Below are 24,598 nucleotides of genomic sequence, written 5' to 3'. Positions count from 1 at the left end.
TCACCCCCTCTTTTTACTGCAATGTGTGAAAGCGATCGTTGTTGTGCGCGATCGGCCAGCATTAGCAGCCAGCTGAGCCAACAATGCCTGGGGAGGGGGGGGGGGACAACAGCAGCAGACCCGTTTCGCATCGCTGGGCGAAATTGGTCGCGTTGAAGTTGAAGGTTAGGCCCGGTGTGGCAGGGAATGAACGGGGATTGGCATGCGCCAATCGCACACGAAACCGTACCACTTGTCGATCGCGAGCGAGATCAAGTTCAACGAGTACTGTAACCGAACGCTGGATCTGGTAGGTTCTGGGTAAAAGCAACTTCTTACACCGCACCATTTCTGCGTAATGTTGCCCGTTCCTGTAAACATTGGGCTGGGACCGGTTTCTCATTATCATGTGTGTACCCGGGAAACCCGGGAACTGCTGACCGGGTGGAATGCAATATGAGCGGTACAAATACAATGCCGGGCTGGGGCACTGTTAACGCTCTTCCACACATACACACGGTGGCAACTTCGGGACGAACGTCGGTTCGATCGAGTTGATGACGCTGCTTGAGACATTAAGTTTTGATGTTGTTGTTGCTGCTGCTGTATCGTCTTTACCCCCTTGAAGCATTATGCAAGATCATGTGCAGTGCGTCGAATGAGTGCGAAATTGCACAGCAAGGCAAAAAGTACATCAGCCCCACGCCAGTGGGTCATGCCCGTTTCTTCGCGATGATTAATTTGCCCCCCCCCCGCGTACGACAACAAATCCGTTGACACACCGTTGACTCGCACCGTGTCGCACTTGCTGCTCAAAACTCGACGGCCCGGGCGAGCCATTATTCACTTACGTTTTCTTTGCTTTGTGCGCGGTTGTGATTTACAGTGACGATCAAACGGTGACACACGAGCCAGCAGCGACGACGGTGATGATGATGATGATGCCGTTGCTTAGCGCGTTGGCCACTGCTGCCCACTGCCGGTGCACCAGAATCCTTCGGCACACATGTGGTGCCACCACCGAGCAGCGAACAAGCCCGCCTACACACGCTGCCGATGCAGCCAAGGTACCGGTGGCCCGGGATGACGCAGGATGCCGCGGTACGATCGTGCCGTATCGAGCACGGTTGGCAGCAGCGACGGGGACGATCGTGATAGTGATAGCAGCAATTATAGATTTAGTAGCAGAAGTAGCTGTAGCAGTAGTAGCAGTAGTAGCAGTAGTAATAGCAATGATAGTAGGAATGGATCGTTGGCCGAATATTTTCATTCCAATTTTTCCTTCCCGCTACGAAACGCACGCACTTTCGACTTTTTATTTTATTTTTCAGTGAGCCATCTTTAACTTCTTGGAGCTCTTCTGCAGGACCTCTAATATACGCACAACTGCGGCACACTTCACTGCCGTAGGGCCACTAACATTTACGCACATACATACAGCACACACACACACACAAACACCTTAGGGGCAACCCCACTCAACAGCTCAAACACATGCACAGCGACATCAACGGACGGCCGCAACAGCAGCAGCAGAAGAACGGACCCGCGCTCCGATCGCGCGCACGCCGGGTAAGACGGTAGGACACCCTCTCTGTACTATTATTCCCTGCGCAGCGACCAGGATGCACTAGGATGCATCGCACAATTCCACACTTACACACACATATACACACACACACACACTCGCGGGAGGGCGCGCAGCGGGCACTTCTATCGCGGGTACAACACTAGGGAGCCGATCCTAACACCACCGCGACATCGAGCACGGGACGGCCACACATCCGCACGCTTCGAGAGGAAATTTTGAAATGAACGTACGCTGAGCGCCCGCTTACAACCGGAGCTGCGAAGTCGGGGCGCATGCGGCCACTGCTGCTGCTGCTGCTCGCCGGTTTGGGTTCATCCGAGCCCGATGACGACGCTTTCTCACCTGGGGTGAACACGCGAAGGTTCTGTATCATTCCTGTATCCTTAAATCGCTTTCTAATGATGAAAGGCGACAGGAAAAGTAGGTGAACAGTGATAAGAGATCAAAACTAACAAAAAAATCAGTCCATGTTGTCAATTGTTTAAAAATAATCAAATGACAATACATGTTATTCTGTAGCTTATTCTTAAACGTTGCATTTAATAAAGAAGCATTTTAACTTGTAGTTTATCCACCGGACAGGTAGCACATACTCTTAAAAAACACAGTTGTATAACTATGTGTCTGAATGTGAATACAACACATTAAAAAGTATCATCAAATGGTACTCATGCTTATTAGATTTGCGTGAAACTACGAATGGCTTATGGTATATCAGTCTTGTTAGTTTGAAAACATTTTCAAGTTGCAATTGAATTCAAAACATGCAATTGAGTTCACTGTTATGGACCTTGATCACTAGTTGTCACTCCGTTTTGGGACACAAAATTACTGGAGTATTACCCGTAAGGAAAGTTAACACCCCCAACTCATAATGAAGTTTAAACACAACATCAAATATGTTTTGTTTTTAGCCAGAACTGTTAACCACTTTTGCTTTGAAGTTTAGAATAATTCTTGGAGAGGTTCTGAAACGTTTGTTCCAAGGTCTTGTACTAGCCAACCATAAAATGATAGAAATTGACGAAGTACGCACCACTCTGGAGATAGTTTTTTGGCTAATATCAACATGAAAATCATTTAGTAGTTTTTAGTCCTATGGAAACACAAAACTTACTTAAAATCGTTCTATATAGGTGAAAGATGTTCTAAGAGGTCCAAAACCTCTTTAAACATCGAAACAAAAATAACACCTGAAACTTGTTCTACTCACAGCATAGTTGACACTTATCAATCATGAAAAGATTTTAGGCATAGAAGTTTTCAAAAATCGCTAAGTTTGTGCTTTTTCCATTCATTATCAATTCTTGTTATCTTTTTTGTATTTTTTTTGTTAAAGCAACACTCTTTTCATGCTTGTCAAACAAACTATAGAATCAATTTGAAAGATATAAGTACATCAAGATGCTCTACACCTATGACAATCGTTTTCATGTACATCAATGTAAAATATTTTGTTCCGTTGCAACAGTATTTCAAGCAAACATTATGTTTCTAGCTAATGCAAACCTTTGCCACATACAACATTATAACTTTGTTTTGCTTTTTTTTTAAATTATTTCTTAATAATGGTATAACCCACAACCGCTTTATATCATCTTACACTACGAACCGATTTGGGAAACTAAGGATACTGAGTGCTAACCTTCTCACGTCTCACTTCAAATTTGAATGAACGGGCAGGGTTACTCTTCGCACGATAGCACGCTAAACAATATGCCTGATTGAAGCGAAAGATTGTAATGGATTCATTTGTATTACTGTCAAGAAACTATCTTTAAAGTCAATTATCAAAATTGCATGACAAAAAGTTTTGGAATAACATTATCGCTTTTCTATTTCACTTATTATTTCCCTTGACGCTTTCATTTCAGAGGATGTTCAGTTTTTAAAGCATTCAAATTAGTCCCTTAAAATAAGACATAGATTTCCTTCAAATAAAGCAAAATATTTACATCTTGCACAAGAAACCGAAAGCAATGAACGTTCGGTTCATTTGCAGTAATCATTCACACCATCTCATGCCTGTTTGCGTTCATTTCACGCAAAGAAAACGAGAGTCTACTCTCATGCCGCTGAGCATCTGGCCATTCGCGCTCTTGTGTGCGTGTGTGCGTGTGTGTGTGCTCCAGCCGGCAGACACATCTTCGCGTTGGTCGAATCTATTTCCCCTCTCGAATGCATTTTCTTGTTCAAAAACTATACCGTCACGCTGTATGAGTTTCCACGCTGGTTTGCTTTTCCATTCGCCTGCATCCATGATTCTGTTCACTGCTCCGTGCATCATCATCATCAATAGCAACTCTTCTCACGCTTTCCATTCTTCGCGGCTCTTTATGGTAACCGGCATTCCCGGAGTTATTTTTAAAACCCGGTACCGCCATGTGCTACAAAAGGTACCGGCAAAACCCTCACACCATCGTACATCCACACACAAAGAAACACACGTGCAATACACTGTAGGAAAATAAGGTACCAACCACATGTGGCAGACAGGCCGCCGTCCGCTTGCAGCGTTGAATGTGTTTTCCCGAGTGACGTCATTCATACAGCACCCGTGGAGTGTGCAAGCGCGTTTTGAACCACCTGACCGGGGCCGAATGGGCGTTTGTCCAAGTACGTTTTTTACGCTTGCAGGTGCTCGAGAGTGAAGCAAAATATGGCCATCCCATCCTAAGCATGGCGGTTGGTGTTGGACTGACTTTTCCGGCGCCGCTAACCTCCAGCTCCAGTGCTCGTAATTTTGTGGAATGTTTTATGGATGCAGCAGTTCGCCCGGTGACGAGAGCTGGTTGGTGAAGTGTAACCGTGCCGTCTCTCACTCCCACCCTCCCACAAGACATTCACAGCCAAAGGTCACCCGCTAAACTTGGAACTTCTCAGCAGCTCAGCCCCAGCCATCTCTTCTCCCTGGCATCCACAACAACAACAACAACAAAAACATACAAGAATGCATTTCTGTTTGTTTATTTTTCAAACCTTTTCCATAATCCCCGCCCTCGTTACCGCACCACACACTTCCCCCCGGGAGCAGCAATTGAAAAGTTCACGGTTTGTTTTGGAAAGCGCAAGCCTGGCACCAGGAGCAGGAGCGGTACCACCGAACTTCAAACCCCGTGTACCGTGTCTGATTCGTATGCAAAACGAAAATGGACATGCATCGTAACAACGAGAAGTAAAAATACACACTAGAGAGGGGCGGCTTCAATGGGAGAACCTAAATTTGGAACGGTATTTTTGTCGCAGGCAACCTCCGCTTTCTTCTAGCCAGTAAATGGGGTTGCGTTGTTTTCTTCGCTGACTCCGTACTTTCGCTCTGCATTTTCACGCAACCCGAAGATCTGTGGCGGGGAGCGGGAAAAATATTTGTTTGGTCTGACCAGTGTTTGCTCGAATAATATGTATTGCGACACTCCCTTGCAAATGGAATGAATAATGGAATTAAAAACAAGGGCAACGTCAAACGCCTGAAGTTAGGCAAATGGAAGCAAATAAGCAACTTTTACTCCTTGACCATGTTCTCCTAGTACATATTGAAATGAATTCTTTAGAAAATTCACAACAAGAAAGTTAAAGTTATTCTGTGGTATATTTATGGTCAGTCTGTCCGTCAGGTTTGTTTATACAAATAAATTTAAAAAATCCCCATTTGCATTGTAAATAGAGTTTGCCTTCGCATAGTGGTCAACATTCATTACAGAGCATAACACACTTAGACTGTTACGAAATTTTGTAAAACGGATCATTTAATCAACAAACATTTGTAAAGCTTGTTTAAACACTAGTTAAATTTCATTGAAAGAAGTAATTCCATGCAAATTACGCTCAAATTACTCGTAAAAATTAATTATCAAAACCCTTTCTGTAAACACGTAGCGCCCACCACATCTTACAGCGATACAATCGACGACAAGCGTTTATACTCCTTGCCAGCGTCCAAAAGGGTTATTCACTAACCATCTTACACCGGTCATAACCATTTAGCCCCCGGCCGAGTACCTTTTGGATCGCGTCAAACAAATGCCTGTCGCGTGATGTGTCGTTTAAATTCCACAAAACAAATCCAAAACCGCTCGAGATGCCAAATGTTTGCCATGCAAATTAGCGGCTGCGACTCGTTCAATCCCTTTTCCCCAAGCAATATGCTACCTCCGCGGGACAATTGGACTTCAACTGGTAACGCGAACGTTACGCACATTACTACCATTACACTCATAATTAGCACCACACTCATTTAACCGTGTCTTGAGCCGGGGGGGAGAAGGGGATGGCAACGTTTGCTCACGACTCACTCACGAAGACCGATCATCATTAGCCGTTATGCCACACAACCGACCATATCCGGACGATCCATTTAGTTTTAGCGCGCTCATGTTTGCCCCGGTACAATGCAAATATTGTCCAAGAAATTGTACTTGCCGGTTTCGAGTGGTTTTGCCCCCTCACTCACTTACCTCTTGATCTCGTCCGATATCTTCTTGTGCACTTCCTCATTTTCGGTGTAGTGGATCTCGGTCGAATCGAACCGCACAAAGTCCACCTTCGATTTCTTCACGGCGCTACTGCACGGCGCAAGGCTCGACGGCGTATTGCCACCGTCGCTAGCACCGCCCTCATCGATGGTGGCTACCCCCGGGGTCAGGTCTGTTCTACCGCTTCCCCCGGGACTGGTGATGGTGCTAACACGAGCCTTTCGTGACACACGATCCTTGGACGAGCGGTGGCGCGTGTCTCTCGCGTTCGTCGAAGACAGCGAAACGGCTGACGGGGAGGACGGTACAGCACCGGCGACCGGTGGAAGTGGAGACGAAGGCATCGACAGGATACGTAGCGATACGTTTTTGCCGCTGCTGCCGTTAAAGGGTTTCGGCTGCTCGGCCGGATCCGGAGCGTGTGGTTCGTTCTCGTACACGTCCTCCATTGCGGTGCTTCGCATCGGGCTGTGTAATGCACCGGCACGAATGGTAAGCTTTTTGAATGGCCGTGGTGCAAAATAAGGACTTTAGGTGTGGGTGTTGGTCGATCGCTTATTACACCGCAAGACACCTAGAGGCGTGGCACGGAGACAACTTCCCTCATAGCAGTCAACAGGTGGTTCGCGTGCAGGAGCGATCTTTGGTGATTAAAATAGACTTTCAATTGTAATGGCATACCAATGTTATCCATTTTTAGCGTTTGATCTGCTAGAAGTTTGGTGTTTTATTATTCTTGATGAGATTTTGCTGCAAATAAAATAAAATAAAAGGTTTTTTAAATATTATGAGTAAAGATTCATAAGAAAGGTAAATAATTTATGATATTTGATTAATTTAGTCCAATGCATTAGAAATAGATCTTAGGCAACATTTAAATGCTGACATCGCTAGGTTTTTTCATATCATTTTCAGAGTCCTGTAATTATTGCTCCTTTGTTAGAGATTAGTTTTTCACCCGATAGTTTGTTCCCATTGTCAACCTATTGTGCCATTCTGTCACATGATCAGGGCTTATAGGGGCTTATGGCCCGACTACAAGCTTACTATTTCTTTATTTACATAGTTTCAGCATGGCCTTCTCAAAACGGGTTTTTCTATCGCTTACTAGTCCAACGATCCAACGATCCAGTAGCAGACAGACGCTGTCATTTGAACATGTCAGAATTAAATTATGACACATGATCTTATCATTTATCAGCTTCACATGTTAATAGGCACGAATGAGCGTTGAAATCAACCCATGCCCATGCCTGCACCGGTCGTTATCAGCGTTAGCGTGGGAAGAAAAACAACCAACACCAGTAATTAGAAAGGAAAACACAACCGCACGATCAACACTCCCCCTAACTCAAGCACACGCACGCACGCACACACACGGTCGGGCAGCGATCAATTTGCATGCAATCGAGTTAACCGACGAGGTAAATTGAAATCAATTAACCGTTCGGTTTCCTCGATCGGCTGCCATGTCTGTCAGCTGCCGACGTCGTCGCCAAACGTTGTACCAATCATCATCGTCAAGCGTAGACACACGGTCCGCTTCCATCAACATCCGTCGCGGCAAAGGCCGCGCATAAATTCATAAAAACCCGAATGCTGAACGTTGACCACGCGAACCAATATCACAAAATTTATCATTTTGCAAGCCACCTCATTCCTCATCGCGGCCCTTCCGCCCGCCAACAGCGCCACCACCACTATGCAAGTCTTTCTTTGCGAGAGTAATTTCTCGAAGCGAGCGCTAGCTGGGAACTTGTTTCGCGATCGATTTTGCTTCTGCGCACTCTTCTTCCCCTTCTTAGCACGATCAGTAATCATCGCCATGGATTAAGAGGCACTCGCCCGTCTCCCACCGCAAATGATTAATTAAAATTCATAAATCGAAACGCTGCAGCCAAGCGCAACTTCCTTTCCCCTGTTGCCCGGTGTATAGAAGTATGTTTTTTTTTTGCTTCAATCGAATTGATCGTTTCGTTTCGTCCAGTCATTTGCCGTTTACGGCGCATGGCGCCTCGGGACGACTGGATGGTTGTGGAATATTTCGTTAATCGGCTCCCTGCCAGGTTAAGTCTCACCGGGAGGGATCGATTTAATATGTTGATGTGCCGGTCTTCGTAGCAAAACAGATCCTGCAAAAAACAAAACCAGCAAAAAATGTCTACTTCAGCTGTATATTTCTTTTATTGTGACTTATATAAAACTGAAGAAATAATTTAAAATACAAAAATCTGAAAACCAATTATAAGAATAATTTAAACCATATTCATATTGTAAAATTTGCGAATTGCAATTGAAACTTTGCCTCAGTTGTATGCAATAAACTCGGCACATGCATGCAACATTCGACGAAAGTCAAGCTTTCAAGTGGTGAGCTTAGCCGTGGTGAGTTTGGCGAAAGCTTACGCTTTAATTCAACGAATGAACCAAATGAACCTGAAGCTTTGGAAATGAACTCTACACAACGTGATATTGCAGAAGAGCATCGTTATTGTGCATCATCACATTTTTTCTTAATTCAGATAATTTTAAAAATCTCTTCTAAACAACTACTACTGTAAGCCCCAAAGAAGCTAATTTTTATTTAAACCAAAAGTCATACAGATCATACCACCATGTGACGAACAAATTTAACGTGCCTTCCTTTCCCAATCTCTATGCAGGAAATGAATTTGCCTTATCGCACTTGGCATAAGATCATCGCCCAATGCAGTTCGTTATCGGTACGCTGCTGTGAGAATGCTCATTTACGTTAAGTCACACGTTCCCCGTACCCATCGTTTGTAATCGCGATAAGTTGAATGGATAAGTGGTTGGACTTTACGATTTATTCCCTAATTATCCGGTGCTTCTATAGCTTTAGAAAAAAAGTGCGATAAAAATCGTTGATGATAACAGTTATTGAATAAAATGTACCAGTTTCAGATTCAATGTTTGGTCTCCTAGGGGTCAACAGTGAGATCCATTTTTGATCTAACAAATAATCTAAACTCTTTCCTTTGATGTACAGATGCTCGTTTATATTGAACGCACATGCGACCATCATGATGCTTCATCGTGGGAAAGCTCTGTTTGTTACCTTGACTTGAGGCGAGAGCCCCGCCACTAAAGTAATCACGCTAATGGGAGAGAACAAGCAGCACACATCATTTTTCAAGATAACAACACTGTAGATGCACGGCCCACAATTAGCGAGCGGGTGGACGGTAGTGGAAGAAACATTTGTTGGTGGTCTTACACAAGGTGAAATAAATCCACCACCATCAAATAATATTCCGTCAGTTTCAAATGCAGCTACCTTCCAGTTCCCATCACCCCGCACCCAGTGAAATCTAACCGGCTATCAGATAAGACAGACACCATTGTGCAAAAGAACCCAACCGAACCCACCGCTCAGTCACAAACCGGCGCTGCTGCTGGTTGGAATGTAGCCACTTCTAGTGTCAGTGTCTGTGCGGGAAAACGAACGTTCCTACCGCGTCCGAGCAAAGCCGACCATGTGCCATTTATTTTCCACGCGCTAACATCCCGCTCCACCACTGTGCGCCGCGTTTTCGTACGCGTAAATGAACAAAGCACGCCGCCGTATGCAAAACCGATTCGCATCCACACCGTGAAGGTTAGCAATCATTCTCGTGGGGTGATCACATTCCGACCCGAAACGCTGGGGTGGCGCGTGGTGAGTTTATCACCGTGCCGCGAGGATGCAACCATGGCTGCGGGTGTCGCTGCTGCTGTGTGTCTTCGGGTTCTTCCGGGAGCTGCGCGTTTCCGAACCGTTCGTCACGGAGTTCCTGTCGGGCGAGTGGCGGGACATCGAGCCGGAGCAGCTGAACCGCGACGTCTACCCGATCGGCACGTACAGCCAGGTCGCGCTGCTCGTGTTTATGTTTCTGCTCACGGATGTCCTCAGGTATGGAGGGTGCTAGCTAACGCAATAAAGGCGAGGGAATGTACTCGTGTGGAAATTGAGACCAACCAAACAGTGACCTGCATTTCTGTGTGGTGGAATCTTACCGATACTGATTGTGAGGTTGTATGTGACTTGATGTGGAAATGAAAGAACGTAAAGGCCTTTTTTGAGTAAAATTGTGTGCTTGAATATATTAAATTCATGTCTTAAACGATTTAATCAAATTCTTTTTTGATCCTACGTTATATTGTAGGATCAATGATGATGTTTGGAATCTTTTAGTATATAATTAATAATAATTTGCTAGCTCAATGAACATAAACAAACTGATACTTTCACGATGGTTTACTTGTGCATGAACTACTTCTTGTTGAAGTGTCTTTAGAAAGCGGCGAATTCATCGAATTAAGTCACCGAAATGAAATAACACTTTCACGGGCTTAAACAAAACAAAAGATTGCTAAGACTGTTGAAAAATCGCCAAACCTCTGATACAACTGCAAATGAATACTTTACAAAACAAACTTCCCTCTAGCAGCGCCCAGGAATTTTCTTCAACAAACTTCACCCTTATCGTGCCTCTAAGCTACTGTGCATCAAAGTGTATTTGATTCAAAAATTCCAACGCAGTTGCAATTTCACTAAGTGAATGAAGTGATTTCCCCCAGTTTTGCATTTCTCGCAATGTTTTCATTTCTTTAACGCTGAGCCTGCAAAACCAGGCCAAAGGGGCTTAAATTGTTGCTACAATTTCAGCCAATGCACAACCGCGCACTACCATTTATGTGGTCAACTCTAAAACGAATAGGCAATACGGAAGGGTGAAACTATACACAACCAGCACTCCCATACGCACAAAACTTGCCCATGTTCAATCTCCATTACCATACCCATGCATCTATATATGTGGCAGTGTGTTGCTTGCCGAGATGTGAAACTGTGCCAAAAGCATCCATTCCTCGTGCTGGAAACACTTTCCAAAACAGCACTTAAACTGCCAAATTAAACTGACAACGTTTCCCCATCTCCTTCGCCTTCCCACGGCAAGGCGGGCGTCATTTTTCCAACGCTTTTGCAAATGTCATAAACTGAACTCGAAGGAATCTTAGTGAGTAGTGTGAGTGTATGTGTGTGTGTGTTGGAAGGGAATGGAAAAAACAGTAAAAAGTCCACAAAACTCAAGCAGGAAATCTTTTCAGGCTTCTTCAAGATTGTAGGGCGAAAAAGTCAAAACAAACTCTCGTCTTGGGGCAACAACCCAACAACAACAGCGACAGCTACGCCAACGAAAGAAAAAAAAGAAAACCTTCCCTCACATACAGTCACATCCGACTGAAAACTTCAATTTTATCGCTCTTTCCCTCACCAGGCTGGGAGCGAAGAGGGTCACAGAACGGACGGTGGAATCCGGGGAACACACTTCAAGCCATAAACTCTTTAAATAATTTCACGAACCTCCACAACGTAAACAAAGTTCTGGTTCTAAGCGACCCCGGCGGTTCATGCGGGCAAAACATTACCAGCGAAGGGCCACGCGCCGCATGGCTGGGAGGTGGTGTAAATCGCTTCCAACACTTATCTCGTTGAGCTGCAGCAATGGGCCAGCAGCTTTTTCTTGCCATTCTTCGACTTCTTTCGAAATCAACCCCTCGTACCGCTGCCATCCGTACGCGAAGACGAATAGTCCTGCTAGTAGTGGAACAGTTATTTTCATTCTCGGAACTATACTGTTCCTCTTCCCGAGAAGGAAGGAAGAAAAAAAATGGAGCCATCCGTGTCCATGTTGATGGGTAGTAGCAGTAGCAGCAGCACTTGAGAAGCTAGAATAAATTGATTTTCCCTTCCGGTGACAGCAGTATCGTTTATTCCCGTCCAATTCACACATCCATTCCAGGACAGCGGACAGAAAACGGGGGAGGAAGGGATGGCAAATGTACACAGAGAGTGCTTGAAGCCGAGCAAAGGGGACATCTTAATTTGGCCGCGCCAAACGATAGCCAAACGGGGCAAATGGAGTCGAATTTATTCAGTTATTTAATTACACTCACCGAACTTTCCGCCGAACGTTCCTGGGGAACGGGTCAGATTGAGAGCACTTGCAGACGACGAACGAGACGACTCTTCAGAAAGAGCTTTTGATAATGATTAGCTATGATATTTAAGATAAGCACTGGACGGCACACAATCGCAATGCTGGCAAGAAAGGGTCCCATTTCTTGGAAATACTTGACACGAAACCGTTTCCATTACTGTAGGCTGACTGCCCCGGTGGCCTACTGACAGTTGAAGAGCACAAACGCTGCCCGAGAGGTCCTTTGGATTGGACAAGAATGACATTGTTGCGAGCATAGGGGTTAGCAAATGGGGCATTTTTCCACGAAACTGGTACCCCAGAGTCGAGTCCAGTACGTACAGCGCAGACCCCGGATTGTCAGCTGCTCGGCAGGACGTTCGAGGTAGATGCAGCAAAACTTCACCCATGCGACACGTTTTTGAGCACGGTTGGCGTACTGGGAAACACATTCAATTTCACCGGTGGAATGTTAATGCAATTTGTGTCCGGCAAATGGAAGAGGAATGGTAACGCATGTCACACAATAAAATGAAACCCTTAAACTGTGACTTCAAGCAGCAAATGCTTGTCATATGTGTCTTTCGACAGAACGGAATATGAGGACAGGAATGTATCTTCATGGTTCAACGATTCTATGAAATGCTTTCAGTTTCACATCTTACAGTTTTTATGATCTTTAAATAAATCCTTATTTCGTTTGTTTAAAGCTACTTTCAACGTATTCAATAAAACACGATTCATAAAAATATATTTTTAAATCATTTTATCAGCAACTGCCATTTCCAAACATTAACTTACATCACCTCAAACTTACTTCTACAGCAAATAATGCAGTACAAAACACGCTTCCTTCTACCCGGTACAAGCTCAAACAACTCAGTACGGTGGTTTTTCCTTTCCTACCATTGTTTAACACCCTTTTCCCTTATGGTGCGCTGACGAAAAATTAAAAATTTAACCACCACTAAAGTCCCGATGCCACCGTTGCGCTGTGCCGGACGTTGGTACACAAGGTTCCACGCCGCTCCAAAAACCGCAAGGATGTTGCTGCAGCAGCAGCAACTTTTCGGACGGGCACGGTTAATGCGAGGGGTTCGTGCAACAGCACGAGCATGATTACACTTTCATGGATGCACCAGTTGCTTCGCTAGCAGTTGTGTATGTAAACACATTTTAAACAGGATCAGGTAACAGGTTCAGCCGGCGAGTGAAACAAGTGAGATAAACTGTTTCGTTAAGGTGCATTTAAAAGCAAAGGTTTTGTAATTGGTCGTGAAAAGCAAACGTTGTTGTTTGAACAGAGTCGTTGCTTTATTACAGATAAGTTGGAGGAAAAAGAAGATGCTTTAAATATGAAACGTTCAAATAATAGGGTAATACATTTGAAAGCTGAAATTTAGTATTTAGTATTCTTAGCATCTAACATGTTGTTATGCTGATAGTCAGTTTAACAACTCCCGTAAATGTTTGTTAACAAAGAGTAGCCACTAATTATGCAATTGTCGAGTCGATATTGCTGAATCGAGCATAATTCTGAAAGTAAATTACTGTGAAAATCTGAAAATCCCCCTATTGCGCCTTATTTGCTCCTCATCAACAAGAATGTCGAAAATTTTGCACAATCAACTCATAGACATGGCCATAGACATAGAAGTCATGTTACTGGCTGTTGGTACAACTAACACCATACTGTTTATTGCAACAAATATAACTATCCCAATTCACACACAAAATGTCCAATATCTCTCCACTTTGCTCAACATTGCCGTCGTTTTGTCGACGTAGATAAGAAAGTATCAAAGACCAACTTCCTTTTACCTAAAGGATACCCAAACTCACTTTCCTTTTTTTCATACTTTTTTATCACAAGAAATGTCTATCCAGATGGCCTGTGTACCATCTACGTTCTAGAACAAACCCGCACACAAAGCCCACAACCACGCGAAACACCCCACGAACCGGGCACGGATCGCAACAAGCCCACATTTTATCACATTAACGTTTCATTAACGGTCCTTGTCCCATCCGCACACGCTCCGACGATGCGTAATAGCTTTTTCTACACCTCCCTGTTGCCCATTGCATCTACTTACGGACACCAGCACCACTCTCCCGAACCTCATTTTCGTCCGCTAATTTGCCCTTTTCCCTTGGGTTTGATGCCACAATTCTCTTTTATTTTTCCTTACATCTCCGTTAACGATTCAACACCGTCCCTCGGCTGTACCGACTTGCTTGCACCGGCTCCTGACCAACCCTCGCACTTGCTACAACCCCTACCGGTACGTCATCAGATACAAATCGATAATTGTGTTTTCCGCCTGCTTGGGCATCGTAATCTGGTCGCTGCTGCTGTGGACGGAATCGTTAGCCGCACTGCAGGTTAGTAGTAGTATCCTTGCTGCAACTCGTACACCACGGGTGGGGTTAAATATGCGCGCAGCACATAAATTGTGTGCTACAATATATTCCCCCCTACCATCGGCAACAAGTGATGCAGCTGATGCCACCGAGGCAGCCCGTGGCACGCAAACCGCGAACCATAACCATATCCATCACCGTAGTTAATCGGAACGTAGCGAAAGAGAAGAGAAAAAAAAACACATCTCATATCCTCATATGCGTGGCTGCCGGAGTGTACTCGAGCAGCACTTTCCCAAACGCAACACTTGCCAAGAAGTACGGCTGTGTGCGGCTATCGAACTCGTTCGCTGCCGGTACATTAAACCCTCAACCACAACGGCCGCGATGCCTGCCATGCCAGCTGAATTGCATTCGTTATCCGCTGCCGCCCGCTTCGCTTCGCTCACTAAACTGCTCTCCTTCCCTTCAACAGGTCGTGCAAGTGCTGTACGGTGCCTACATGGCCTCGGAAGTGGCCTACTACACGTACATCTACGCCAAGATTAGCCGGGAAAAGTATCAACAGGTGACTGGCAACACGCGGGCCGCCATCCTGCTCGGCCGCTTCCTGTCCGGCGTTATCTCGCAGGTACTCGTTTCCACCGGTGCGATGAACGTACGCGACCTGAATTATATTACACTCGGCAGTAAGTACGCTGTTTGTTTCGACGACGGTCCGCTTTTGCTTGCGCTTCCAGCAGCGAGGGTTGGATGGTACAAGGAAGCGAACTGTGTTCCAAATTGGACGGTTTCATGAATGGCTGTGTGTGGAACCCCGTAGCGCTTAGTTGATGCCAAGAAATGGAAGCCATTCACAGGGCAGATTGCTTGGTACTGGAATGCTTGGTTTACAATTTTCTAGCGAATCGTAATGGGAAGAAAGTTTCCTCAGAATTTAGTAGCCTCGGCATGAACATTTCTTTCAAGGGTAGATACATGAACCATTCAAGCATTCAGAATACATTGTGAAGCAGTCTTTATTGGCTATTTCAAGCAGTAAATTAAATTGGAATGGTTCGTTCGATCGGCATTGTTCGAAAGAGAAATAGCTTCCATGCAATGTCATGGCAGAGGGTGATATTAAAATGTATCCAAATGGCATTGCTCTAGGAAAACCAACGGGCGTGGGAATGTAGACACTGTAAACATTAAAACTTGGGTAAATATTTATGTTTGGGTTTCGTAATTTTCTACCATTTTCCAGCCAAGCCGTAATTAAATGGACCAGTGTGTGTTTTGATACAGTACTAATTAATAGAAAAAAAACATTAAGTAGCACAAGGAATATAGCAAATACTTTGAGCAATATGCTGTTTTAATAGATGAAAAGCTAACAAAGTAACAAAAACTAAGATCCCTTTCCGTTGTAAGTTCGCAGGCTGAAATTTCAGCCTGTCAGCTGTTTGCATTGTATAGCGGTTTTCGAGCAGCTATCTAAGTGAGTAGAATATACAGGTGTGCTTATCCCAAGGTGTATGAATTTAGAAGGCTGTTTTTTATCGCTTCTGTTTTTGAATGAAGATTTTAAGAGTGTTTTGAGTATTCGTCAAACCTCAAGAAGGCTTGTTTGAAAAAAAGTGTTCACGCATCCTGTCAAAAAGTGATATTCAAATTTGGGTTAAAAAAACATACTATGAGACCACCTAGTGCCGGTCTCGTAGTACAGTCGTCAACTCGTACGACTAAAAAACATGCCCGTCATGGGTTCAATCCCCAAAAAGACCGCGCCGCCATACGTAGGACTGACTATCCTGCTATGGGGGGGAATCAATTAGTCACTGAAAGCCAAGCCCACAAGTGGGTACAGGCAGGCCTTGACCGACATCGGTTGTTGAGCCAAAGAAGAAGAAGATGAGACCACCTGGACTACATACACTTTGATTCTAGATTCTACCACGTGATCTATGTAATGCACCTTAGGGTGAATGTAAACAACACCGTGTTTTCGAGCAGGTACTCGAATCTAATTCTAGCTTTAAGGCTAGAATAATCTAGACTGAAAATTGCAGGCTAGTTTTTAGTGTGGTTTTGTATGGAGTGTTTACATGATTTCAGCCTCCAACTGTCAAACTCCATACAAAAAACTGACTACTTTCGTGAAAGGCCCCATACCTAGATTTAGTGACGTAACTACAAAAAAATATTGACGGAATGTATTATACAATTCTTGTGTTTACTGTAACTTACATTGTTATTCTTCATATACAGCAAGCTCAAATGGTTTGATATGTTAGCTAACAACTTGCATCTTTGTGAATTTTTGAACTTTAGTTTCGTTTTGAACCCTAGATATGCAACAAACTGAAGTTGACAAATAGCGGATAAGTCCTAAGGATCATCTATTAAAAAGGTAAACAAATACCTATGGTTATCCTACATCAACTTACGCTCATTTTAATGCTAGCTACGAGCTGACATTGTAAACAATTGCAAATAGATCAATAATTTATCGCTCCGTATTCGAGGATACTGATGGATTTTAGGGTTAATTTATCAATTTACAAAAAATGCATGTTTTATTATTCATTCCAATCAAAATTCATTCCGGATTCTGAATTTTCTAGCAAGAAACATAACCAGTTTGATCTGACCGGGTCAAATATTCAATCAAGCGTCCTGTAAAACGCACCACTGTCCCGTGCTGATCCCTGATTCCTCCTCCTAGCCTCATTTATGCCAATCAATTTTATTTCTTTGCCTTGTTCCACGTTCCGGCCTTTATGACTCACTCTAAAGACTTACACTTCCTTGTTGTTGTGCAATCGAATTCCACAAGGGTCCTATTTTATAAACATGCCCATGAGCCATCGGCTAGTTTGAAATTGCTCCAGTATTCTTCTTTCCATCCTTGTAGCCTTCGTAATATCTCTGCTGATCGACCACTCATTTATATCCATTAAAGCTTTTCTTACTTCGGCCACAATCCAGTCCCATTTCCATCCTCATCACACATGCATCACCGTGCCGCACCAACAGGGCACTTCACAATTATTCCAATCTTTTCTTGATTGATCGATACTTGATTCGCCTTCTGTTTCTCAGCCACCGCTATATCTCGTCCGTTGCATCTGGAGCGTCCCTTATCGTCTCCGAGGGGGGTTTAGCTTCAACCATTGGCCATCAATCAACTTTAAGTTTGTTCGACAGCTACCATTCCGGCCAGTGTCACTTTGATGTGTTCATCAAAGATTAAGGTTACTCCACTCGGGTCGGGAATTTCGTCTGCGGTTCGGGATGGATGTAGAAAATCAATATCTTTTTTTATCCCATGGGTTAGTAATGGACAACGAGGATGGGTCGTTCTGACAATATCGATGTTCTAATACGCTTAGAATGTAGAATAACAAGCATGATTTTGAAATTATAAACGAATAGATATGAAATACTGTATTCATATATTTTGTCAACTACATTAATAGTTCTTCAAGTATAATTCAGACAATTAGGGCCAGTCTGGTGATACAGTCGTCAACTCGTACGACGTAACAACATGCCCATCATGGGTTCAAGTCCCGAATAGATCGTGCCCCCATACGTAGGACTGACTATCCTGCTAAGGTAACAATACAGGGTTTCCCACGATTTATTGGTCAGTTCCCATGATTTATTGGTGCGTTCCCACGATTTTTTGGTCGTATCCTATAGATTTTTGGTTCGTTCCCATATTTTATTGGTATTTTCCAATTGGATATCAATACAATTGGACCAACAAATTCTGGGAAACGACCAAAAAATCGTGGGAACGCACCAAAAAAATATGGGAACCCACCAAAAATTGATGGGAACCAACCAATAAATCGTGGGAAACCCTGTAAGTCACTGAAAGCCAAGCTCATTTCACTAGTGGGTACAGGCAGGCCTTGACCGACAGCGGTTGTTGTGCCAAAGAAGAAGAAGGAGAATTCAGACAATTATTTACGTCAATTACCATAATTATTATTAATAAGCCCCCAAAACCCTGCTGGCTATCAAACCATTACAAAATGTCTCCGTATCATCTGCAACCTTGTTTTCTCTGTCATTATCATATTTTGACAGTAATCAAGCATTTTAATAATTTTACCTCGTCAACATTTAAAACGACAGTCGATGACATCGTTGATAATTAAAACATTGTCCCATTCCAATAGCAGCATACATTCCTGCGGATACCGTTTCTTGCCCACTCTGTCATGTTTCTCTTTACTCAATGTTTCATCCTAAAAAGAGCTCGTAAACCGATCAACTACGAGTAATAATTAAAAACGGCAACCAATTCCAGTTCCCAAAACGGACAACCCACTCTTGTTCGATTTTAATTTACTTCCATGGTAAAGCACGAAGAACCAAGCTGCTTTCTGTTGCTGTTTGCTTCTCTTTTCCCGTATCAGAACAATGCTATAATCAGTGCAAGTACAGAACAGAAAAAAAAACCCCACTAAAGGAAATGCAATAAGAGCCAGGTCAACACCTGTGTAATGATGGTTGTAGGGTGAAAAAAAAAACATAACGTGGAAGCATCCCACCAACAAATCACCATACCGAAAGCCTGCCGGTGATGAACGTGATAAAGTGTGTTTCCGGTATGTGCTTCCGCATCCGAAGTACTGCCTCCTTTCGCTTGTTGCATCGGGGCGAACGAAGGCCCACCGGAGGGCTACATTTTATTTCCACTTCCTTCCCGTGATGCCATGATCGGCAAAGTCCTTCCCATTGAGCGCAGTGGTGGTCTATTGTGCTGCAGCTACTGCTTCTTTTGAATCACTTTTCCACACGCTACTACGCTACAAACCGAAGCTACATACCCCGGGTCCGTGAATCTGAGAACCGCGCTACATGCATTTCGTATTTTCGCAGCGCAAGCCGTTTCTCTGCTTTGGTCATTTTTGCTGCCACCGGTAAAAACCAGTGTTTACTTCTATGCTCGCGATGAGAACACTAAGCCGACCGATGGAATGGTGGCCTGTGATCCTGTACCAACACCACAGCAGAAGGAACAGGAGCAAAAACAGCAGGATCAGTTGGAGCTCCACGGTGACAATAGATTGGATGCTTCCCAGAAGGTTTCCCCGGGTGAGTTTCCTGCTAGAACATTAATTCTGTCAATGGGTGAGTAAAATATTAGATTCACCCGAACATGGCGCGTTTTGGGAAAACAGTGGTTGCAAAATTCAACAGATGAGAGAAGTGATACAAGCAGTGACTATGAACACAATATCCAAACACCAGTAAACGAGAACTGGAGGGATAATCCTAGGTGGAAAAAGATAAAATTATGAAATTTAAAAATACATACAGTTCCAAAAATATCGGTCTAAATTCCCAAAAAACGGAAGTTCAAAATCCTCCGAGAGCAGGTTGTTTCATGTTCATAATCAAGAAGTCTTTTATATTAAACGTAAAAAGTGAAGCAAATTGGACAGTGAAGTTATGCAAAAATTAAATAGGATATATCTTGGATATTTTCTAATTCGAATTTCACAGAAAAAAGGTTAAATAAATTAAAAAAATTTTCGGAAAATTTCTATTTTTAATGGAATAGGCAGTTGTTTATCTTGTTTACCAAGTTCTTTTCAAATTAGATTCTAATATGTAGTATGCTCACAATGTCCTACGTAAAAACTCATTTTATTTATTCATTTCGCTCCCACAATAGACCACACCACCCCAAATAATGAACCCAACGAATCCGTCGAAAACGGCACCGCAACCGCAAAAACCATCGACGCCCAACCGAAGGCACGTTTCTCTGCCTCCCGCGCTGTTCGCCTGCTCTGGAAGCATCTCATCTCCGCCTACAGGCAGCTGCCCGTCGTCCAGTGGAGCCTCTGGTGGGCGCTAGCGATGGCCGGCTTCATCCAGGTGCAGGTGTACGTGCAGCTGCTGTGGCACGAGATCGATCAGCAGCAGGGCACTCTGTTCAACGGGGGTGCCGAGGCACTGCTCACCCTGCTCGGTGCGATGAGTGCGCTGGCGGCAGGTTACATCGCCAATCGTATCTTCGAACAGTGGGCCCTCTGGATACTGACGGTTTGCTCCGGGCTGCAGGGTGGGCTCATCTTTTACTCCGGCTTTGCCACCAACATTTGGGTGGCGTACGTGCTTTACATTCTGTTCGGCACGCTGTACCTGTTTATGGTCACGATGGCAAGGTAAGTGCATTCACTGTTTAACTGAAGCTGAAACTTGAGCAGAGTATTTTCATGTATCCAAAGCTTTCAGTTCAGTTCTCTCCTACACATATCAAACGTTGCCTTCGGTCAAACATGTTGATTGCTTTCTTACTTACCGTCCACTTTTTGTGCCCAGATCGGGAAAGTCAAACGTTAAAGCATAACACATTGTTTTTCTCACAGTTTCCCACACATCTGGCAAGATCACGTCAAGCTCTGCACAAATACTTTGTTCGAGACATATGCACAAACACACCCAAAATACCATCCAGAAACGTAAAAGTACACCCTCCCTAGCTGACCAATGATTCACGAGCTACGAACGCTTTAATTCATAGCAATAAGCAATATGCAAATTGCTTTGCCCTTCCCTCAATCCCTCCTTTCGTGCGGGTCACTTTCGTTTTATCGTCCCTTTGCCTTCGCCTTTACCGTTCATATTTCGTTCGCGGTTCTTTCCTAATTGAATCGTCCCCGCTCTATGGGAAAAAACGGTTCGTGAGGAATGGTTGGTTGCGGTTGGCAAAATGGGAATGGAAAACGACGCAAAAAAAGTACACGTTGAAACAAACCAAAGTCGCCATCCGTTCGCAAAAACATTGTGGAACGTTGTAAATTATAAGGCGCTCGGATTTGCTGCCACCGCCGTGAGTCTGTCCAGTCCCTTCTTTTTGCCAGTGCAGACGGCAAAACGAGCTCCGCGCCGAGAGCTTATAGCATACGGAAGGAACAAGGGGACAAGGTTCTGTTTTCGAAATCTTAATTGAAAACAGTAATAAAAAGCTTTCGCAAAGCGAGTCTGGGGAAGAGTGGTAAAGAACAGTCGGGCGAAATAATACAGGGAAGCACTTGTGGCGCGTTTCGGGCAACGAGGCGATTTAAACGATTTTGTTTAATTTGCCAATTTTTCATGCTATTTAAAAGGATGCCATTTATTTTGTCGGGCTAATATTTTTAACTATAAAAAAATTAAAAGATTAAAGATTATACATATTGATTCTAAAGAAGACAAAAGAAAATGATACAAAGAAGTCGTGGAAATGCTCCGTAATAATTAATGTGCTTTTCAGTTTCTATTAAATTTTAAAACGAAAAACTCTGCGATTAATTCAATGATTATGATATTTCTTATATCAAAATTGTAATTTAAGGAAATCCTATTAAAAGCCTAACACATCTAAGCATTACAGAGGAACTCTGATTAAGAATAAGAGCTTAATTAACTGCCAAAATTTGTAAAACAAAAGGTTCAAAAAATCTCCAGTCTCTAAACTCTAAATGACAAACGTGTAACGAAACTGTAAGACCTTATCATTTTACTCAATTTATAACAGATAATTGATCTCAAAGTTCGACATAGCACGGCGTTCCCCTATCGCCCCTCGATCCCATAGACGTCAATTAAACTTTCCATTCAAAAACATACACCCTGAAACAATTCCAATCAATCAACACTGGCATTCAAAATTAACAAAACGCTTGTTCGTATGCGATACAAAGAACATACACACACCGAGAAAAAGCACAATCAAATAAACTTCCCATTCACGTCCAAAAATAGCTTCCACCTGCAATTCCCCACGGTTCGAAGGAAGCAAAACACAGAGCACCGTTTGAAATCAATTAAACACACCTTGTAGCGACATAACTCGATCAGCAAGCGGCAACACGATACCATATTTTGCTGCTGCACACCAGGCGTTTGCCAAACTCCAAAACCTCGCCATTCATTGAAAGCAAACTGTATGATATTTGTGTGCAGGTTTTTTGTTATTTTTTTTCTCTTTCGTTTTCTCTCCCAGTGCGATCGTGGCGAAATATCTCGAAGAGGACAGCTTCGGGCTGATCTTTGGCATCAACATGTTCGTGGCGGTCGGTGTGCAGGCACTGCTAACCCTGGCGACGATCTCGGAGCGCGGCCTGATGCTTGACCCGCGGGACCAGTTCAAGGTGTACGGTGGCTACTTTTTGGTGCTCTCGATAATCTACCTAATTGCCGCCATCGCCGCCAGCGTGGCCCGTGTGTGGCAATTGCGAAGGGAAGCGCGAGCCGCCACCGTCAATGCCGGTGTGGAAAGGTCAGTTGCAACAGCGGAACGATGCGAACCGGCGACCGTAAGTGGTTGAATGGAATAAAAAAAAAACAAACCGACATAGAAACGCTTCAAACACAACTTCGTCATTGAGAGAGATGCTTCGGTCTGCCGTCTGACGATTCCTTCGCTCCTTTGCCATTGCTTCCCAGCGGCGACGTCGTCTGTCAACCGTTGTTCGAATGATCGAAAAAGATGGAAAGTCATACACAAAATGCATACACACACACACATATACGCCCCTCGGCCGATTGAAACTGAATCCACTCAGCGGCAAAACACACCGGAAACACTTCGGTCAATCGTTTTGGTTCCCTCGGCAAACTTCCTCCAGCCTCATGAGGCTAGTTGTGGAGAGGGGGTTGGCGTTTTCGGAACGTCGGATAGTTTTGAAGCCGTTGCATCCGGTGGGTAGGAAATGTTTTCGGGAGAAGCTACAGTGAGAGTTATTCTAGTTTGAGCAGTGAATTTGATGCTTTCGCTAGCGGCATTGAAATGGTTTTTGAAGTTTTGAAGGTTTTTGAAAAGGACCTCTCGGGTCAGTCCTGGAGCATAGACGTCAAGTTGTTCGATCTCGTAACATGTCTATACATAATTTTGACCTATGATTTTAACTATCAAACTGACTACGACATGACTGACTTGCCTACGTATTAATCATCCGAACAATCGTTGTTAGTTGAAACCTTAAGTAACTTAATGTGAGCAGCTCTTTACCGACTATGGTCGTTACACCAATTGCCAAATACAGCGGAGCGCCGTTTATCCGGGCTCATCGGGACTCGACCTTGCCCGGATACTCGGATAACACGGAATATCACGGATGATGAGTAAAAGTATATATTTTATCACTAATGTGTGATTTATTTTTGAAATTTATATTTTGTTTTGGTAAAATCTAGCTAGTTTTTATTAACTTCATGTTTTTTAACAAGAATATTTGAAATATGTCTTGAATTATAGCATTTTTGGTTATGACAATGTGATCTGAAAACCGTTTTTTTTTTTTTCAAATATCCTCCTCAGCCCATAATTTTACTTTTGTATTGAACTGTCATTTCACAACAATACGGGTAAACAAACTCCCGGATAAACGGCTCTCCACTATATGAATAAAAATTAACTAAAATGTTTCCATTTCGGAAAATATCAAACTAAAAAGCTGTTTAAATAATCGTCTAAATCGATTCACCACTTAGTACAAGAAAGAAAGTGTTCAATTCTTTCACAATATTAAAATAAGAGGATATTGTATCCCATCTGCTTCAAACACAAGGAGAAGAACCTGAACATTCTTTACCAGGAAATTCTGTATTCCGATCTTTGTGTAGCATTTAACAGTCGTTATCATTGATTGAAAATCATCACAAAAATGATGAAATGAAAGCAAGATTCGATTTGAAAAATGAATCACACTTACAACACTCTCCCCCACTGTAGATATATAAGATAACAGCAGAAAGTAGAACACTCCACTCAACTTCTCAGCAAAGGCGAACTAGCTACCAATCCGGTTTGAGGTTGAACAGAACAAAAAAACACATCCTTCTATCCTTCTCCTCAACCCCCATCTCCAGGACGAAAACTGACGCCAGAGATGTCCTCCAGCATCCGGCGCTAACGCACACACAACCTCACTTGCAAAGGAAAGCACCAAGCGTCGCCCCAAAAAAAAAAAACGGATGGCAACGTATAGCTTTCGGGTTCGGGCATTTATCATCGACCTTCCGGGTGGGTGTTTTCCCAAGCCTCCTCTTCTACCCTTCCCCGCCAAAGCTGCTAAACCATCATATACAAAACATTATTTTTCATCGCATCGTCCCATCTAAAAGTCAGCGTCGGGTTTCCCTGCCAGTCCCTGCCACCAACACCGGCTATATCTCCTTGTTCAAAGGCATCCATCTTGCCGTCGCTTGGACTG

At 43.7% G+C, this 24,598-nt stretch overlaps 2 protein-coding genes across 4 annotated transcripts in view; one reads left to right on the top strand and one right to left on the bottom strand.

Moving 5' to 3' along the window:
* LOC120894057 (potassium voltage-gated channel subfamily KQT member 1) overlaps positions 1-24,598 on the bottom strand; it is a 242,049-nt gene that overhangs the window by 157,339 nt on the left and 60,112 nt on the right. For all 3 annotated transcript variants that reach the window (XM_040296406.1, XM_040296407.1, XM_040296408.1), the window contains one exon: positions 6,025-6,792. In XM_040296406.1, the coding sequence (XP_040152340.1) occupies positions 6,025-6,506 (482 nt within the window). In that variant the 5' untranslated portion in view covers positions 6,507-6,792. The remainder of the gene's footprint in view (positions 1-6,024; positions 6,793-24,598) is intronic.
* LOC120894058 (reduced folate transporter-like) lies at positions 9,259-22,753 on the top strand. The gene is made up of 6 exons (XM_040296409.1): positions 9,259-9,955; positions 14,324-14,411; positions 14,866-15,079; positions 19,269-19,484; positions 20,068-20,563; positions 22,387-22,753. The coding sequence occupies exons 1-6, from the start codon at positions 9,747-9,749 to the stop codon at positions 22,709-22,711; spliced, it is 1,548 nt and encodes a 515-aa protein (XP_040152343.1). The 5' UTR covers positions 9,259-9,746; the 3' UTR covers positions 22,712-22,753.

Source organism: Anopheles arabiensis, chromosome 2 (assembly GCF_016920715.1).
Source record: "Anopheles arabiensis isolate DONGOLA chromosome 2, AaraD3, whole genome shotgun sequence".
Classification (NCBI taxonomy): Eukaryota; Metazoa; Arthropoda; class Insecta; order Diptera; family Culicidae; genus Anopheles; species Anopheles arabiensis.
This window is presented reverse-complemented; position numbering and strand designations above follow the sequence as displayed.

Excerpts from the sequence above, each read along its gene's own strand:
- LOC120894058 (XM_040296409.1), top strand. The coding sequence starts at position 9,747 with ATGCAACCATGGCTGCGGGTGTCGCTGCTGCTGTGTGTCTTCGGGTTC. Across the intron at positions 15,080-19,268 it reads GAATTATATTACACTCGGCA|CGCAAGCCGTTTCTCTGCTT; the intron begins GTAAGTACGCTG and ends GTATTTTCGCAG. Across the intron at positions 20,564-22,386 it reads TTTATGGTCACGATGGCAAG|TGCGATCGTGGCGAAATATC; the intron begins GTAAGTGCATTC and ends TTTCTCTCCCAG.